This window comes from Macrosteles quadrilineatus, unplaced genomic scaffold, assembly GCF_028750875.1.
Source record: "Macrosteles quadrilineatus isolate MER2022 unplaced genomic scaffold, UCM_ALF_1.0 Scaffold_9__3_contigs__length_116548681, whole genome shotgun sequence".
Taxonomy (NCBI): Eukaryota; Metazoa; Arthropoda; class Insecta; order Hemiptera; family Cicadellidae; genus Macrosteles; species Macrosteles quadrilineatus.
The window spans coordinates 110,052,473-110,073,142 of record NW_026542602.1 but is presented as its reverse complement, the minus strand read 5'-3'; the positions used below and the strand labels follow the sequence as shown (position 1 = coordinate 110,073,142).

General features: G+C 35.9%; 1 protein-coding gene across 1 annotated transcript in view; it reads right to left on the bottom strand.

Moving 5' to 3' along the window:
• Nucleotides 1-20,670, bottom strand: part of LOC129002126 (endothelin-converting enzyme 2-like) — an 86,201-nt gene that overhangs the window by 8,090 nt on the left and 57,441 nt on the right. The window contains exons 5-13 of the mRNA XM_054429716.1: nucleotides 19,190-19,252; nucleotides 18,219-18,419; nucleotides 17,469-17,596; nucleotides 17,180-17,283; nucleotides 15,986-16,107; nucleotides 15,398-15,496; nucleotides 14,816-15,003; nucleotides 11,733-11,849; nucleotides 10,543-10,807 (exon numbers count right to left, since the gene is read on the bottom strand). Of these exons, the coding sequence (XP_054285691.1) occupies nucleotides 10,543-10,807; nucleotides 11,733-11,849; nucleotides 14,816-15,003; nucleotides 15,398-15,496; nucleotides 15,986-16,107; nucleotides 17,180-17,283; nucleotides 17,469-17,596; nucleotides 18,219-18,419; nucleotides 19,190-19,252 (1,287 nt within the window). The remainder of the gene's footprint in view (nucleotides 1-10,542; nucleotides 10,808-11,732; nucleotides 11,850-14,815; nucleotides 15,004-15,397; nucleotides 15,497-15,985; nucleotides 16,108-17,179; nucleotides 17,284-17,468; nucleotides 17,597-18,218; nucleotides 18,420-19,189; nucleotides 19,253-20,670) is intronic.

Sequence of the window (20,670 nt, the reverse complement as noted above, 5' to 3'; positions counted from 1 at the left end):
ATAATACAAATTACCAAAATAGGCCACGAACTATTGATACATAAACAACGTAAATCGTAAACAATTCATGATGGTTTGCTAATCAAATGTTTTTCTTAAATGGGTTATCATTTTCTTAGCATAAACTAACATTTTGGAATCCAGACAGAAAAAGCAAAACTTATTCAGTTAAGACATCAATTAAATTGAATAAGGCTGTAATACCACTGTATAAATAAGGTGCAACACCAACGATAACTAATTTGTAAATTACAGTGATGTGTTGGTACGTAAAAATGATTCTTGCTGCTACCAACGGTTCTAAGGAAAAAAAAACCAGTACCAAAAACCAACGTTTACAGTTAAGAATTACGTCCGACAAATTAAATGCGTTAATCAAGTCCCAAGGTTATTGATTTCTTGGTTTTGGATTTTCTCGTGAAAAGTTATCGGCAATCAAAATTATTTCCCATTAATTGCTTTATTCGTAAACAACTTTTAATGTAAACTTATTCAGTTTGAAAAACAAAAACAACCTTATAAAAACAACTGTTTGTTATTTTTTAATAGATTACGCAGGCCTATTCTCTAAACAATGATTGGTATTTCTTTTAACATTAGAATGAAATGTAACAAAAATCACGCAATGCTGGGTTTTTGGACGTTTGTAATTTTATTTCTTAAGTAGGGAGGCCGTGTATTCTAGGGAAAAGTACCGGTAACAAGGATCGTCGTCGAAAAGGTTGTTATGAATAATTGGGTAGGCGTAAGTACCCAAGAGATGGGCTATGGGTCTATTGGCTGTATGGCCCAGCGATTGCATCATACGGTGAGTAGGAACAGAAAGTGACACATTGGAAAAGCGAGTTTAGCATCATCCATAAACCGTAAACCTCTGTTACAATCACCCACTGCAGTTGTGATTTTTTACTTTACACTTTACACAACCACCATTGAAGCGCCGTCAATGAGTTAGTAAGGTATTGGCGACGATCATTAATAAATTCAAGTTTCCCAGCCCTATGCAACACTGATTCAAGGTTATCAAAACTCAAGAACAATTTTATACACAAAGAATCTCTGGTTCCTAACCTGGATGATGTTATTAAATTTCATTTACGGTTACACTATATTATTCCACTTGCGATTAATTAAATCCGTTATGCAAGACAACGATTTTAATCTCACTTGGATAAATGGGCTTTGCCTTCAAAACGTGATCGGAAATGGTTGTGGTATTTGTAAACATATCAGTGACAGCGAGAAAAAATAATCTTGATCCGAACAGCTGTTCGTTGTTTCATAGATCATTATGTGATAAAAATTGGACGAAAATTTGACAAAAATCGCACAAAACTGCATTTTTTAATGTCCGTAATATTATTTACTAAGTAGTGAGGCCATATTTTAATGGCTAAAGACACTCTCGCCAATCCAGTGAATACATTAAAATGACTTGGATCTTGATAGGTACTCTCGTTTTCCTGGAGAAGATTGCGTAAAATGCCATCTTGAGTGTTACAGAAAGACAGAAAGACAGACAGACAGAAATTTAGATGAGACTTGTTTCGGCTTCTTAGCTACGCGCGCACTACGGCGGCACGGCACGGACGGGCGGTACGGCACGGACGGCATTTTTAAAGCAGGAAACCCACTAGTCCGACGCTCTCCGACACGACACTTTCCGTCAAGTCTCCGACACCTTCCGACGCCTTCCGCAATTTTAAGGCATTAACCCATTGGTCCGACGGGTTCCGACAGTAGGCCTCCGACGAGAAATACACCACCACTCTACAGTGCTAGTTGCAATGGAACATATGATCACATACTGTTCACAAGCAGTAAAAAAAGATCGCCATAACATTTATGACGATCTCTGTTAGTATGAGAGATTACAATGGTCAAGGACCTTCCTAGACCCACCTTGATAATTCCGGTTACAATTACTTTACTATAGGGAAATTAGCAAAAAGTACAATACAAAACATAAACAATACCCCCGCCGCAGCAAACCTGCCGACTAAGCGAATTTGTATTTGCCTGAAATAATTTTCAATTTAATTTATTTAATTAACATTAGGTTTTATGAGTACCTAGGCTTGCTGCTACAAGGAGGGTAAAAAAGTGTGGTCTTTAGTAAACTATTAATAACTTAAAATATAAAAAATACCAAGTTTGATCAACATATATCCATCAGAAAGCATACTACCATATTTTGCAATATTCATTATAAGAATAACATGAGAATTTTAAAAGAACAATTTTTTTTCCGTAACCAATAATTGTACAAAAACATCACACACTTGTGATCGCATGTTCCATATCTGTTCCACATATTGTGATCACACACAAAGCTAGACAGTGACTAAATCTAGGCCTGGTGCACGCAGAGTGGAGAAATGACGGATCCGACATCCGACAAGAATGCCCCAGAGAGCAATGTTGTCGTGACGTGTCGGATCGGAAGGTGTCGTGTCTGACTAGTGGGTTACAGTCCATTTAAATTCATGCAAAGTTATTTTGTCGGAAGGTGTTGGAGACTTGACGGAAGGTGTCGTGTCGGAGAGTGTCGGGCCAGTGGGTTTCCTGCTTAAGAGGGGGTGCGCGCACTACGGCGGCACGGCACGGACGGACGGGACGGGACATCCGCAATTTAGGACAGATGACAGTCTGCGAGCTAAAAATTGTGAGTTAAGATGGATGTAGATAAAGTGGTGATAGTAGGTTTAATTTCAGCAGAGGAAGAGGTGACAAGAAGGTGCAAGCAAAGATTTTAGATACACCACATAAACAGGAAAAGACAAAGTTTTGGAGAGTTCCACACCTTGTTTCCTGATCTTGTAGAAGGATTATGTGTAAAACTTACCTGATTGTTTCATAATAGGTCATATTTCTGCCCATATATTGTCACGCCGGACGTTATTAAAATATTCCGGATGTCGCATGTTGTACAGTTTGGGGGTTTTCTCAACGAGAAAAATCCACTTATTAACATCTGTGTTTACAACACACTGCTACTTTGACAGAGATCAGTTGAGAATGGCGGATGTCCCGTGCCGCCCGCCCGGTCGGTGTGCAGTGCTCCCGGTCGGTACGGGCGGTACGGGCGTCACGGCAGCTCGGAAATGTCCTAGAGTTCTGTCTCCCGGACTTTTTAACAAACGGCGGAAGCTGCCGAACGTCCGTTGCCGGCCGTACCGCCGTAGTGCGCGCACTCATATTACATTCAATGTTATTAACTTTTAAAAATTGCCGTGCCGCCCGCCCGTCTGTGCCGTGCCGCCGTAGTGCGCGCGCAGCATTTAATGTATAAAGCTACGCGCGCACTACGGCGGCACGGCACGGACGGGCGGTACGGCACGGACGGCATTTTTAAGAGGGGGTGCGCGCACTACGGCGGCACGGCACGGACGGACGGGACGGGACATCCGCACATCCGCAATTTAGGACAGTTGACAGTCTGCGAGCTAAAATTTGTGAGTAAAGATGGATGTAGATAAAGTGGTGATAGTAGGTTTAATTTTAGCAGAGGAAGAGGTGACAAGAAGGTGCAAGCAAAGATTTTAGATACACCACATAAACAGGAAAAGACTAAGTTTTGGAGAGTTCCACACCTTGTTTCCTGATCTTGTAGAAGGATTATGTGTAAAACTTACCTGATTGTTTCATAAAAGATCATATTTCTGCCCATATACTGTCACGCCGGACGTTATTAAAATATTCCGGATGTCGCATGTTGTACAGTTTGGGGTTTTTCTCAACGAGAAAAATCAACTTACTAACATCTATGTTTACAACACACGAAAACACTGCTACTTTGACAGAGATCAGTTGAGAATGGCGGATATCCCGTGCCGCCCGCCCGGTCGGTGTGCAGTGCTCCCGGTCGGTACGGGCGGTACGGGCGTCACGGCAGCTCGGAAATGTCCTGGAGTTCTGTCTCCCGGACTTTTTAACAAACGGCGGAAGCTGCCGAACGTCCGTTGCCGGCCGTACCGCCGTAGTGGGCGCACTCATATGACATTCAATGTTATTAACTTTTAAAAATTGCCGTGCCGCCCGCCCGTCCGTGCCGTGCCGCCGTAGTGCGCGCGCAGCTTAACACGTAAAAATAACCTACAAATGAATGATTCTGAGCAATGTACAGACAAAACTCCAATTTTATTTATATATATACATTCTCATTGGTTGCAATTTAATAAGTGGTGTAGCAAAACACAAACACAAAATTTATTGAAATGAAATTAAGTCAATGTAAAGTGAATACTATTAATAAACATATTATTTGCGAAAAAAGACATTTAATTAAAGCCTAAAAAACAGTTCGAAAAAGGCATTCTATTCTTTATACTAGTAAAAATTAAAATGAGGGGAAAAAAATAGTTTTCAAAGATCATGTTGATCAATGTAAGTCTTGAAAAAATAAGTATTTAAAAGCTTACTCCAAACATAATGAAGTTGATCGGTTGTTAACAAAATGTCATCATTTTTCAAACCATGTAAACCTTATAGTTTTCCAACTGTTGCCTTGTTTATTTTTTCTTTTTATGTTTTTTTTTACTTTATGATGTTTCAATTAATGGTTCAAATATTCATAGTATATATATTTCTGAACAAGAACATATACCCATGTATATATAACTAATAAACGTTCCATAAGCATTTTACACGAGAGAACACTATTCGCCAAATAGCCGGTCATCGTAACCGGTCATCATAAAGGAGCTTGGACGTCGTGCAACAGCGCTGAGCTATATTGGACGTCGTGCAACAGTCAAATATTTATTGGACGTCGTGGCACTTGGACGTCGTGCAACTGGCAGCGACTTTAGACGTCTTGCAACACTCCCGCAAATTTAACTTTTTTACAATTCTATAGTGCGCTGTTTCACGACGTCCAAGTGTCACGACGTCCAAAGCTTGTAGAAAGACTATATTTTTGGCAGTTACTGTACTTTTGGACGTCGTGGCACTTGGACGTCGTGCAACAACTCAAAAATTATGTTTTGGACGTCGTGGCACTGAATAAATATTATTGGACGTCGTGGCACTTGGACGTCGTGCAATGCATCCATGAAATTAGCTACAGCAGAACTTCGAAACACCTCTCTTATTGTACTTGGAATCGGAAAAGTAAATTGGTGAACACACACAGGTATTATACTCCATTATTTAAAGTATGCCTAGTCATCTGCTGTGTTTTTCTTTGGTTTTACAATTTTGTTCATTAAAATAAAGTTACAAGTTTGTGTTAATATGTATTGAGTTTGTTAAGTTGTTGAGTTGTTAATATGTATTGAGTAAGAACTGAGCTTTCAACAGTTATCAAAATCACATCGTATGCTCGAGCTATAGCGCTAACGGACACTTAGACCTATAATTTACATATATCTATAGCCTATATATACAGGGTTAGTAAAAAGTGTGGAGACCCCCTGTTATTTTTTTAACGGCCCATACTAGAAAAACTAAACTCAGCACACCTTTATGGCATGTTATGAAGTACTTTTTGGGCATAACCGTCACTTGGTGTACATACCCAAAATGGGGGATTTTGGGGGAAACTCAAAAATTTCAAATACAAAGACCTATCGAGTGACCCCTCATTTTGGAGGTCCTGGTAAAAGAAAACCAAAAACGCAAACTAGAGGTCTTTATCTCAATCCAATAAAAAATGGCAGCCAATTGAAATTCTCAGAAGTTGAATTTAACTTGCGGCTTTCCAAGTCTGGAGACCCCCTGTAAATTTTGTAGCGGCTCACACTAGGAAAACTAAACTCTACACACCTTTTTGGCATGTTATGAAGTACTTTTTAAGCCTAATAGCCACTTGCTTACCAAACCCAAAATGGGGGATTTTGGGGGAAACTCAACAGTTTTAAATTAAAAGCCCTATCAAGTGACCCCTCATTTTGAAGGTCCTGGTAAAAGAAAACAAACAACACAAACTAGAGGTTTCTATCTCAATCCAGTAAAAAATGGAAGCTGATTGAAATCTTTAGAAATCAGAAATAACTTGCAATTTTATATTCAATTGGCTGCCATATTTTACTGTGTTAAGATAGAGACCTATAGTTTGCGTTGTTAGTTTTCTTTTATTATGACATTCAAAATGAGGGGTCACTCAATGGGGCTTATCATTTAAAATTTTTGAGTTTCCCCAAAAATCCCCCATTTTGGGTTTGGGAACTTATGAGAATTTCAATTGGCTGCCATTTTGTACTGAACAGATATCCTCTAGTTTGCGTTGTTGGTTTTCTTTTACCAGGACCTTCAAAATAAGGGGTCACTCGATGGGTCTTTGCGTTTGAAATTTTTTAGTTTCCCCCTAAATCCCCCATTTTGGGGATGAACACCAAGTGGCGGTTATGCCCAAAAAGTAGGGGTCTGCGGGTCCCCGATTTTTTCGGGTCGGGTCGGGCCAGCGGAAGGCCCGAGAGACCGGGTCGGGTCAGAGATTTGTTCAGGCCAAGATCGGTCGGGCCAAAAAAAATAATTATTACTATTAGGCTATTTTTAAAGTTATAATAAGTAATTTTCAAAGAAACACTCTTATATACATTATTACAGAGGAATTAAAATGTTAAAATTAGAATTAAATATTAAGTTTGCTCTCGTTTAAGAACAAAGACACAACAGAGCAATTATTGCCTTACTGTCACTAGCCAGAGCCAGTCGTCTACTGACAAAACAAAAGCCGTGACGCAACAGTGCAAAGAAAACGAAGTCAAAAGAAAGACTATTTATCCAGAGGTACCAGTTTAATTATTTATTGTTTATTCCATACCTAGTTTAAATTATATTTTAGTATTTTATTTACATAATAAATTATAAACAAAAGAAATATCTGATATAGTGTGCAGATCTGTATCTTGTTCTTTTATTTTCCTATTGTCCTTTTTGTCATTCAGTAACAAAACAAAACAACATTTCTGATCGTCTGGTTCGGCATTTTATGGTCACCATTTAATTTTTTTTTTTAAGTATCAAGTATCAACAAGTCTACAAAGAGGTTAGGCCTAAATATTTTATAATTTTATGAAAGTTTTCATCAGTAAAATTATTTTTTTCCTAAGTTAGATTGAGTTTCAAAAAAGATATTTCTAAGATCCAATACAATATTTACAAGACACAAACTACCATGAATTAATTTCTTTGGAAATTATCTGTAACAGTTTTATATTTTTGAATAAAGAAAATATATCTTTTTGTCTCTACTTCCTAGTTTTGTTACTTGTATTTTGTCAGCAATTGGAACAACCAGGTGGTGTAATAGGGGCGGGGGAGGGGGAGGGTCTATGACCTTGAGTGTCCCCGGGTTGTGTAAGATGGGAGGGGAGGGGAGGGGGAGGGTCTGTAACCTTGGGCCCGGCTGTGAGAGTGATTCATGGTTTTTTGTTTACATTCTACTACCCTTCCTTCCGAGAAAAAGACCCTACAGTTTCAAAAACATTGACTTACAGTATAAAAACATTGAGTTGTGTTGCTAATTAGGGCATAATGTCTCTGCTGTCTGCTTATGTTGCCAAATTAGCATTTAACTTTCTTTTCTCTTGATTTAATATAATTTTCTATATATTAAGAGTTCCTTTTCGGGTACCTAATAGTTGTGATATTGTTTGACTTGAGTTTATGGATTTTTAATTCTTTTCATTTATTAGCTAAAATCAGTTGTTTTAGGATTTTAATCTCTTGCAATACCTATAACTGTGTATCTATAACTGTGTATGACATGATATGCAATTTTTACAGTCTTTACTATAACTATACCATAAACAATGTATGTGTGTTATTTATTGTTTTAGAGTTTTATAGTAAATTAGTTTACACAATATCTTTTCTTCAATGAGTTCTCCACTTGTCATGTTGCTTAGTCTATTACTATTTTAGGCCCTATAAAAAATAATTCCTATGTAAAGCTGTAGGCCTAGTAATGCCAATAATAGATAATTCTTTATTTATGATGATGTAACTAATAATGCTATTGTAAGTGTGAGAGGAGGTTAGGAGGCAGGGAATGAATGATTCATATTGCATGGTGGAAACATAGAATTTTTATTTTCTTCTTGCTTGCAGTCTTGAAGCCACAGGCCCTAAACTTGTGATAAGGTTAATTGATTTGTTTATGATCCATTTATATTAAGTTCCATTACAAACTTGTTGTAATATAGCTGTTTAGATATTTCAACAGTTATGAAAATGGGAAAGAATGGCTTGATAAAAAAAATTATTTTCTTCTTTCTTGCAGTTGAGGCAACTCCTAAGCTATGTAAATAAGTTATGAACATGAAATAATATACATAAATACAATCTTTTTCCATATGTTATTTTCAAGTAATATTATAAACACAGATAGGAGTTAAAAAATCAAAAAAATCCGGTAATTAATAATTTTTGGCCCGACCCGATTTTGGCCCGAAACCCGAGGACCAAAATTATTGGCCCGACCCGACCCGACCCGAACCAAAAAAGTCTGACCCGCAGGCCCCTACCAAAAAGTACTTCATAACATGCCATAATGGTGTGCTGAGTTTTGTTTAGTGAAGTACTTTTTGGGCATAACCGCCACTTGGTGTTCATCCCCAAAATGGGGGATTTAGGGGGAAACTAAAAAATTTCAAACGCAAAGACCCATCGAGTGACCCCTTATTTTGAAGGTCCTGGTAAAAGAAAACCAACAACGCAAACTAGAGGTCTCTATATCTGTTCAGTACAAAATGGCAGCCAATTGAAATTCTCATAAGTTCCCAAACCCAAAATGGGGGATTTTTGGGGAAACTCAAAAATTTTAATGATAAGCCCCATTGAGTGACCCCTCATTTTGAATGTCATAATAAAAGAAAACTAACAACGCAAACTATAGGTCTCTATCTTAACACAGTAAAATATGGCAGCCAATTGAATATAAAATTGCAAGTTATTTCTGATTTCTAAAGATTTCAATCAGCTTCCATTTTTTACTGGATTGAGATAGAAACCTCTAGTTTGTGTTGTTTGTTTTCTTTTACCAGGACCTTCAAAATGAGGGGTCACTTGATGGGGCTTTTAATTTAAAACTTTTGAGTTTCCCCCAAAATCCCCCATTTTGGGTTTGGTAAGCAAGTGGCTATTAGGCTTAAAAAGTACTTCATAACATGCCAAAAAGGTGTGTAGAGTTTACTTTTCCTAGTGTGAGCCGCTACAAAATTTACAGGGGGTCTCCAGACTTGGAAAGCCGCAAGTTAAATTCAACTTCTGAGAATTTCAATTGGCTGCCATTTTTTACTGGATTGAGATAAAGACCTCTAGTTTGCGTTTTTGGTTTTCTTTTACCAGGACCTCCAAAATGAGGGGTCACTCGATAGGTCTTTGTATTTGAAATTTTTGAGTTTCCCCCAAAATCCCCCATTTTGGGGATGTACACCAAGTGACGGTTATGCCCAAAAAGTACTTCATAACATGCCATAAAGGTGTGCTGAGTTTAGTTTTTCTAGTATGGGCTGTTAAAAAAATAACAGGGGGTCTCCACACTTTTTACTAACCCTGTATATGAATGTGAACAAATTGTGTTTTTGGCTTCTGGGGACCTCAAAATGAAAAAGTAAATTGGTCCCCAGCCAAGGTCTTACCATGAAACCAACGATAATTCGCTAAAACCTGAATCTATGCATTAAAATCAGGAGTCGATTAGCCTGTAGTGAGGATTTAAATTCTAAAACCTTATTGCAAAACTACAAATTGAGACGAATCTTTTGCTTTTGACCCATCAAACGTTGAAATTGGTCCACAAATAAGGGAGGAGTAGTGTTTACAAAAAACGGCTTCACATATTATATATAAAAAATAGATCCTGCAAGGTTTGCGTCTGACAAAATCAGCTGATTTTTTGTTTACATTTTATTGAGTTTTTGTTTTATCGTGAATTTATCAATTACTTGTTTTTTTTTGTTTTTTTTTACATCCCCAATTATAATAATCTTTTGTAAATGTTTTAAGTTTTAACCAAGGAACAAATAAATTGTCTGAACTTTAAGATATTTTCATGCTGATCTGTTATGTTTTTTATGTGAAAAATCAGCAGGTTTGTGTGTTCACCAATGTACTTTTTCAATTTTAATTGTGGCGATCTTAAGTAGAAGATGTCATCTGTAGACAAAAGGATGGCACTGATTCGGCCATTATTTATTTTGAAAACTGATTATTATAATAAACTTTGCCTATTAGACACAGTAACAATAAACTTAAATTTATGATATAAATAATAAGTAATTTAGATTAATAATGTTGTCCATATAAATGATTTTGAATTATTTTACATGATCCTTTTAACACTTTTATTACTATTTCATTTTTTAATTTTGATGGAAGATTATATTTTTTTTCTTTCGTCAAAAATTTTGTAATAGCCCCTCTTAAACTAGAAGCTTAATAGAATTCAACGATTACCACAAGTAGATGTTCAAGCAATTCCCAATTACTCTGTATAGTTTAATAAGTTAATAGATATATATATATATATTAGATTTCAATTAATACAAACTGATTTTCTCTTTCAGGTTAACACTGACCATACACACTCCTTACCTTTAGAGCAATGTTGACTCCAGATAGTTTGATGAGAGCGTTGTAAGTGGCCATCTCGGATGCTTGAGACGACGCAAACCCTTCCTTCCCCCACCACTGCCGGAGGCATGAGGTTGGGTGGAAAAACGAGCGACCTGATTGGTCGACAGCTGGGTGCATTCTGTCAATCAACGTTCCGTCGTCTGCATACAGCACGTTCCACGGAGTAATGGCTTCTACCACTGCAGAACTTATCTCCACGCCCAGTCCACCAAACAGTACGGCTCTGCAGTAAGTTTAGTTGTTAAATAAATGAAGAAGACCCTTTAAACTAAACAATTTATAAGAAAATAAAATATGTAGGCTACTAATAAAATAAAGCAATAGATAGTGGATAGTTAAACTGGGTGACTGAGTCATTATTTATAATGCTTGCCTTATAATCAGAAGGTTACCAGTTCAATCATGAGAAAAGTCGGTAGGCCTTGGCTATTTGATGGTTTGTAACTGGGCCTAGCAGTCATTGCAGATCATTGGGCGTTTAATAAATGATCCTGGCTAAATTAACAACTGGTCTTAGCCACGAACACATCTCACACTCATCACTATCTGGGTTAAAATCCGCCCAGATGAGTTTCAATTCAATCTTAGTTGGCAATATGAGGCAGAATCAGAAAAAGAATTTTATATAAAGAAGTTATGTAGCTAACTATAAAATAAACATAAAATTGATTTCTAAACTCAAATAGTAAATGAGGGAGCATTTTATGATTTCAATAACTAACCATACAACATCAAATACTTAAGGTTGAGCTGTCTATTGCAAATATTAATGTCAACAGAAAATAAGTAAAGTACCGGTACCGGTAACTCTACTATAAATAAAAAAATCATATTTTATAGCTGACCAATGCCTCATAAAAGCTTATGTGATCAGATATCAAGTCAGAAAATTGAGTAACTTAAAGTTTTTGAGTAGGCTTGAGGCTCGATTGAAAATCTGAGGCTCGCAATCGTCAACCGCGATAGTTTATGTCTTTGTTTCCCCTAAAGAAAGACATTTCAAAAAAGATTACTAAGCTTTACTAAAACATAACATTCAAATTATGGAATTTTTCATAGACTACACACTATAAATCCAGTTTTTGTTTTAATTGGTGTTTGAAAAACAAGTTTAAATTTATTTTATCAAAGAATTGCATATTACTCACAACGGGTAGTCAGGATGAAAGTAAGGTTCTCTCAATAGAGCCTGGGGCACAACCACCTTGTTAGCAGCTGCGACGTAGCGGACTCTTAGATCATGGCTGGACGCTGCGTCTACCCACCTTGAGACAAACATAACACCTTATAAACATCTAAATCGTGAACACATTCAACACATCCAAGTGGTAATCTCAATCAGTGGCGGTTCCAAGGGGGGGGGGGGCTACAGAGGCTAAAGCCCCCCCCTTGGACCCTGGAAAAATAGATTTAAACGTACATCTCGTCCTTAAAACACGCAATGTCATAAAACAGACATCGATGTAGTTTTTGTTAAACTTAATAAGCGATGGCAGGAGAAGTATTAAGTTCCACATAGATAAACTTTGTGGACAATAGCACAACGAATAAAACAATATTACGGCTATGGGAAGTTGTACGCATCATCCAATTTTTACAGCAGTCAGCTGTTGACATGATAGGGCAAAGGCGAGCGACGAGTGCACGAGCGAGGACTGAGAAACAGCTGATTTCCTAAATAGTTAGTTGTCAAATTGTCTGCTAGCCACTAACTTTACACAGGCATCAATCAGAAATCAGCGGTAGCACCAGTAGCCTATTACCATTGACTAAATAAACACTAGTGTTAAAGTTTTTATAGTCAATTCTATTACTGAATTCGACATATTGTGACAGATCTATGAAACGGAGAAAAATGTAAGGTTAAAAACGTGTCTACTTGCTTACATGACATATAACAGTTGAAATGGAAGGTTTTAGGACAATTGGGCACAGTTCTAGCCATTAGAAATGGCTTTTAAAGTCACCAAACGGCTTTTAGGAGACATGGTTTCGTAGTCTACAGTAGGCCTATGTTTTGAAATTCATGAATGCAAGTTCGCCATAGTTTGATTTTGTAAATGTCTACTTGCTCATGACAAAGACAAATATCAGGTGAAATGGGAGGTTTTTGGACAGTTGGACACAGTGATATAGACATAAATAATGGCTTTAGAAAGTCAGTAAACAGCTTTTATGAGGATACGGCCGTAGCCTACAATATGTTTTGAGATTTATGCAATCGTCATAGTTAGTTTTAAAAATGTCTACTAATTCATGACAAATAAGTGGGGAAATGGGAGGTTTTGCACACAGTTCTAGACGTTAAAACTGACTGTAGTAAGTCACCCAACGGCTTTTAGGAGGATACAGTGTGTTTTGAAATTCATTAATGCAATCGTCATAGTTTAATTTTTAAAATGTCTATTTGTTTATGACAAACAACAGGTGAAATGGGAGTTTATGGAAAATTGGGCACGGTTTTGTGTGTTAAATGGCTTAAGAAAGTCACCAAACGGCTTTGAAAATTCCAAATAAGCCCCCCGGTAGCCCCCCCCCTTGACAAGGTCCTAGAACCGCCACTGATCTCAATTTGATAAAATGGTAAAAACCCAAAGTGGTTGGGGGCCTTTTTTATTCTTGAACTTTTCCTTTCACATAGGCATCAAGCGCAAGGCCAGTATGTATAGGGCATCAAGCTGATCAGCGAGTGAGCAGTTACAGTAAAAGAATGAGCTGCACTGATAAAACTTAGTGGAGGTACTGGGACACAAACCAAAGCCATTGCCACCTTCTTTCATAATCTGTCATCTTACTGACTGATCTGTCAAGTTACCCATCAACCCATCTATAATATTAATATTACATAACATATTAATATTACATAATGAGAGAAACATAACTATTTGAAGGAGAATACAGTACGAGTGTAGCAATGTTCTAAAAGATAATATTTAGCAGTATTAAACCACTGTTGTAAAAAAATATCAAACCAACACTGCTTCTGTATTTGTTTGACTATTTTTGGTGGTATACTATCAAAATGGTATATGCAGGGAGAATTAAAGGAATGGTGAGGATAGAGAAGATATACTGTAGTTACCGCTAGATTTTAGTTCAGGTTTCACAAATTCTCAAAATAATGCATTGTACACACTCACTCGCCACACAAATAAAACCCAAACTTCTCACGATTACTGAGATTTCAGACATACATTTAAAACAACTGACTTTTAAAGCAGAATACAATCAGGGGAAAGCAACATCATACAAATCAAAATTATTAACCAATCATAGAATAGAAAAGTCATTTTTGATAGGAATGTGAATGTAGATGTGCACAGGAAAAAAAACATCTTGAGGACATTAAAACAGTAAAATCCTTTTGATTATTTTAGTATTTTTACAAAAAACTATGATTAAACTTCAAATTCCATAAGATACAAAAGAAAGTAAAATAATTTGCTACATCCAAACCCAAAATATTTAAATGCTAGCAGACGTTTAATGTTAGAAACTTACCATTACTTGTCTGGTTATGTCAGCAGAAAAGGAAAAAAAATTAGTTCAAATATAATTTTGACTCATAGTCGACAGTCAATGTATAAGAAAAGAATGGTGACAGTATTTTTGATACTTGTTAATCAAACTAGCTATAACTTATGAACTTAACTGTATGTAACAGATTTGTATTCAAAATATTATCTCGTTATTAATAGCAATGTAATTAAAGAAACACAGGTATCAATGTTAAAAAAAATAATTGTACACTGATTTAAATCAATAATTCAATTTTTCTTAGGATTTTCTATTTTTCTTTAGGACAAAGTCTAAACAATCCAAACCCTAATTTAGTAAGTCTCAACTTTCAAACCCAGGAACAAAATAGAGAATTGTACAGTAATTTCTTTAAATGTCAGGAGTCTATACAGTACAAAATAGTATTATTTTTTAACAACTTCCAGGTAGTCAGACTGGAAGAATAGGTAATCCCAAACTCAAACATTTTGTGGTTGAAAATACTGCAGTGAGATTTACTAATTTTTGAGTGTTTGGGAATTTGGATACTTCTAATATCAGATTGAAATCGTTCCCATTCTAAGACTGATATCTTTACAAAATTCTTTATAATAATTCTAACATGTCGGTAAAACAGTAAAATTTTGAAATAATGCAAATATGACAAAAAATTACATTATGCCATCAGCACAATCAATGAACATTAAAGTATTTGTTTGAAGGCTTAATCTACCTGTATATGCCATCAAACTTGCTCAATCTGAGTTGCTGCTGCTTCTGAAGATAAGCTATCCCATATTTGACGTTCTGGAAGAAATCCCTATTGATGACAAACAACTGTCGGTAAACTTCTTCCAAGTTGGTGTCGGACAAAAATGTACCTCCGGTCGGCAATCCTACTTCCACCACCATTGACATCAGCTGTGAAAACATCGATGTGCTAGATTAGGAGTTCCCTTAACTGTATTGTTTGAAAATATTGTACATTAGACATTCTACTATGGATGGATGCAGAAATGTAATTCCTATGTTGCATTTGTTGCCAATTTTATAATGGAAATGGATATTCTTGAATAATTGAACCACTGTGTAATGATGTAACTTTTAACTAATTTTAACTAAAAAGGATAACTTATTGTGAATTAAAAATTTATTTTATGTTACATCAAATGACAGGACCAAAAACTAAAGGAGGAAATAGAATGTTGACAGCAGCACACATTGTGAGTCGCTCATTCAGCAATGTTCTATTTGACTACATCTGGTTCAGACAGACAGAATGTCTACTTCAGTATAATCAAACTGTATATATCACCTTGCTGTTCATATGTTCCTGTAGTTCCTGAGGCAGCCAGCCTGCGTTACGTACAGACCTCTTCACCTCTCTCATCACGTCTCGGAAAATTTCCTCCACCTGATTCACACAACAAGTTGTCACAGATTAATACATTTTTTCAATTACAACTAATACATACAATATTTTCGTTCAAAAAATGTTAGAAAACAGCCCAGACCCTTTTTTTGTGGGTTACACTTTTGGAGCTTTTTATGTTTTTCTTTTAGGGAATGGTATAAACTCTGGTTTTGTTGACAGCATCGGCCTTTTGTAGTATTATTAATTGACAGCCCAAAGACAAATGGAGCTGGAGCCCTAGCTGGAAACCGAGCTTGATCAAGGCTCTTTGCTCCGACTAGGAGCAACAGAATTTAATTTGAGTTAAACAAAATCAGCTACTGAGTTTAAGGCAAATGGCTAACAAATCACCACAAATAGTCTAGGCAATTTAATCTTCAATAATAAAAGTTTTTGCTATTGGCTCTGGCTGAGTACCCTATAAAGAAAAAAACTACCAAAATCAAGGAGACAGAACATGAAAATCTGGGAAAACACATTTAAACTTACAACTAGAGTAACTTTTTGGAAGTCTTCGGCGTGGTTTTGTAAGAGGACAGCGAGTCCAAAACCCATGAACTTCTGCATTGTCTTAATGCACATCTCCCACCTTGGTAGTTGTTGATGTTCTCCTGTTGATAAAATATACGGCTCATTTGAAAAAGTAGACGAGCACAAAGTAAGCATAAGGAAAACATAGTGAACAGCCTGACAATAGACGCAACTCATTAGAAACCTGCTTGAATGGGACAGATTTGTCCACTGTAATTGTAGTAATTGGAACTTGCTTATGAGGTTTTTTACAACATTTATTTCATACAGCCATCATCATACAACAAATATCAAAATATGTAGATGTTATAAAGCAATAAGTGAACCTATAGTAGGCCTATTAGGTTTTACAAATTTAAAAAGAATAATATCCTCTATATTTTTTTTATCTTTTTGGAGTTGTTTCAAGAATATCCACATGGTTTTCATATAATTAGTACCAGGAGACTGAGCTTTGCTCGGATTGAATAAATTAATTAGAGCAATTATTTAGCTAAATTAAAGATATTTATTATGTACTTTAATCAATATGAACAAATTTTAGATGATACTAAGAAAACATTTTTACCTAACCCGCCATGTTAAACTTCCCTATCCCAAGCGTGATGTATATAACTTCGTTACTTCTCGAGTGATGTAAAGTTGAAAAAACTCACTCGGTGATGTAATGAAACCCATTTAAATAACATTGAGTGCTTAACTTAAAAAATATACCTCTATGGAGCCAACGACGCTCAACGCTAGAAATCAGCTGTGCGCTTGAATTTTATTGTTATGTTTTGAAGAATTTTGAACATTCACCTGCGTGATGTAAAAACGCTCTTACTACACTTGTAAGGTAAATAGCTATAATACAACTTTATGAATACATAGATTTCTATAAAATTTACCTGTATCAGCTGTGTTATTAACTGTAGCTACAAAAAGATATTGACAATAACATGGGTACTTAAAAAGGCTGTAGGGCGGAAACTGGATTTTTCCAAGCCTTGTGACCAACACCAATCGATTTCTCGTGGCCAAATACACCATAATAAAAAAAAAAAAATTAAAAATCCTCGGACAGAAATAAAAATGTATCTGTACACACGCTCTTTTTTTAGATTATATAATATAGCCCATCAGATTTGCTTGAACGATGAAGGTAGTTACCAAACAGTTCTCTCCTGTAGCCAGCGACGGTGTTCCTGAATTTCTCACTGAGGTAAGGTAGGAAGGAATCAGTCAGTCTCCACATCATATAGTTGTTCAGGGCTCTACAAACATATAATAACATTAGTAGTTGACATAACAACTGAAACAAGAGATTACTAAATTTGGTTACTCATAATGTTCCAAAATACTTTGCACTGCCTACAACTGATTTTTTTTTACTCTTAAGTTCAATTTCAGAAATTATTAAAATTTCTAAAGCACAAAACCATTTATTTGCTTCACTCACGTTCTGTCAGTTGTGGAAATTAGGTTGGATATGTTGCGCAGATAGTCAGGGAATGGTACCAAGATCTGTGTGTGATCGTCAATGTTGGCTTCTGGGAACTTCCTCAATAACACGTCGTAAAACGGCACCTGTACAACAAACCTATGATTGAAAACCATTCAACTTGCATCAAACTATGCTTGTAAAGTCAAACATGTTTACTGCAATAGGTGCAACAAGGCTTTTCCGAAAGAGTAATTGTACAGTTGCCACATTTGTTGGATGTGATTATATACCTGAACCATAAGAGCATTTAAGAAAACGGTGAATGAGATAACTCAAGTTGGCTGCATGAAGTATTTTCACATCTTGTCTTGCTATATTATAGTAATAACTCAGGGCTGAAAAATACAGACTAAATTATAGCCTTTAATCCCTAAGTAATCTTAAACACTTATATTAATTTTCTTTTATTCCATTCAAAATAAAAATACACAGGTATCTTGGTCACAGATAATAATAGTTCATATTGAGTTAACTACTGTATTACCATGTCATCAATTTTCAATATACACTACAAAAACAAAGATGGTACACAGTAGCTCAGTGGGCTGATAAGACATTGCTGGTTCTAGACCAGTTAGCCACCTGAATCTTATCATTGTGGTCACCTCAGCTTGCCCAGGTGATTTAAATAAAAGGCACATAACTGTGCCGCACAGTTAGTTGTCTATGCTTATTAACAGTTGAGGTTAACCAATGTTAACTCACAGAAGGTGCCACATTCTTCAGCTCACTGACGTTCATCCTGAGAGCTGCTTGGAAGGGTCGCAGGTCTTGCGAGTCAGGGGTCACCTCGGCCAGACGTCTCTCAAAGAAAAACATGTCCTCACTGAATGTGGCCGCGTCACTGCTGGTGGCACCTAGTAGTTGGGCCACGTCCTTCAGGTACCGCTTATACGTCTCCAGAGGCTGTCGAGAGTAAGCAAAAAATAAATAATAAATAAACATTCAACAATTGATTGACAATGTAATTAAATAGTTTAACCAAAGGAAGAACAAGACCCTGACTCAATTGCGCTCTCAGTGAATGCCGAGTCATATCTGAAATAAATGTTTACGATTACATCGTCTTTATTGACGTAGTTCCTAATTTTATGACAGATATGGTTCAATCAGGAACATTTAATCCAAGTTACAATAATGTATATTTGTTAAATTGACCAACCTGTTGATATTTCTTTCAAATTTTTTAAAGCTTTATCCGTTTGTTTTGCTGCAAAAAAAGCCATTTAGCGAGTTTTTTTGGCAATACAGTTACGCACTAATTACCATGTCTCATTAAAATCTAAGTTCTTCTGAGGGGGATTGTTATTTAAGATTAGATTATGATTTTGATTCTAAAAATTGCTGTGACTAAAGTGTAGAAGAATTGGTCTTTTATTACAGAAAAACTTTAACAGCCTGTGAAGTACCTTAAATCCAAACATAAACCATGAATTGAACATGAATCTCAGCAATTATATTCTACATAATTATTATAAAGATAATATTTTGTTTTCAAGTAAACAATATTGTGAAGTTTCGGAAAATATTAGGTTTTTGGTTTCCTATAGTTTTAAAGTTTGTTTGAGAGAGACCCCTGAGACTAGTCTAGGAAAAAAATGCCCGTCCTGGTATTATTTAAAGTGCTCTTGTATGTGTGATTAGTATTCACTCCAAAATAACTAAAAGGACATTACCTTTGAGTTGAAACTCCTGTAGTAATAGCTCTTATGTGGCATGCCCAAGTCAGAGGGTAAAATCTGAAAAATATTTAAAATTTGAAATTTACATAACCAATAAACTGTAGTTTAGGAAAATGTAACAATGTTTAACAAGAGTTAGAATGAAAACAATTTATATGCTGAATAACATTACTCTTTGAGCAACATAATCTTATATATTAAAAAAACTTTGTTTTTGTCCGACTACGTTTGGCTCTTCTACCCGACCAATTTTCTTGATTGAGGTCTCAATTTGAAGGTATGCACGCACAGATTTGCCATCCAACATCAGCATATAATTATCTATAGTATCACTCGCTTTATACGTAAGCAAAATTTGCTCCCCATGTATTTCTTATGGGAGTTAAATTTGGTTTCTCTTTGCCGAGTTCGTTTGGCTCTTCTACCCGACCGATATTCATGGTTAAGGTCTCAAATTGAAGGTATCCACGCCACAGATTAGCCATCAAGCATCGGCATATATTTATCTATAATCCCACTCGGCATATACGTACACGAAATTTGCTCCCCATGTATTTCTTATAGAAGATAAATTTGGTTTTTCAAGGATTTAACATCAAGCTTGGCCAGTGGCATTCGTCTGCTCGGGTTCGATTCCCGTCCTGTGTGGCAAATAATTGGTGACCGATGTACTGTACCTGATATACTGTTTGTAGCGATATACTAAAATCACTGGGGCATAGTGAGGTGTTCATAATCCTTGGTTTAGACATACACCTCGAAATCATGGGATTGGGCGAATCTTTTAGCTAAGTGGTTGTTAGTGTATCCTATGAACATGCAGGTCACCAATGGCCGTTTTGCTACTTTTTGTTAAAATAACCTTCCTCTCTATATCCCTTAGAGATCTTTTAAAACAATGATATATCGTTTGCACAGCACTGAAAGGGTTAACACAAGTGTAATTTTCAAATTCCCTTGAATTTATTGTACCCCATATAACAATACTGTATGTTAGGTACTGCAAACCTTGATAAGAAGTCAACCTTGATTTTATTTATGAACAGAACTATTTTTTTTAAATTAGTACCCTTCATTTGATTTTTATCTTAGGCCTATATATTTTTTTAAATTTTGGTTGGTTAGGTTAGGTTATTACAGTTAAATTTTATAATTAAAAATTTTTAAATTATTTTTAAAATAAAAAGTTTTAAAATTAGTTTTAAAGTTAAAAATTTAAAAATTAATTTTATAGATTAAAAATTTTAAAATTAATTTTATAATTAAAAAGTTAATTTTACACTTTATAAAAACTATTAAATTTAAAGATTTTCTTAAATCTACGTGAGGGGCTCTCCCACAATCCCCCACTCCTTCGCAGAAAAGGTTCTCATCAGTTCCTGGAAGAGGAAAATGAAACGCTATAGTTCGGCAGCTTAGAAAGCGACCGAACTATAGTAAGATTCATCATTTTTGGACCATTTTATTAAACAGAA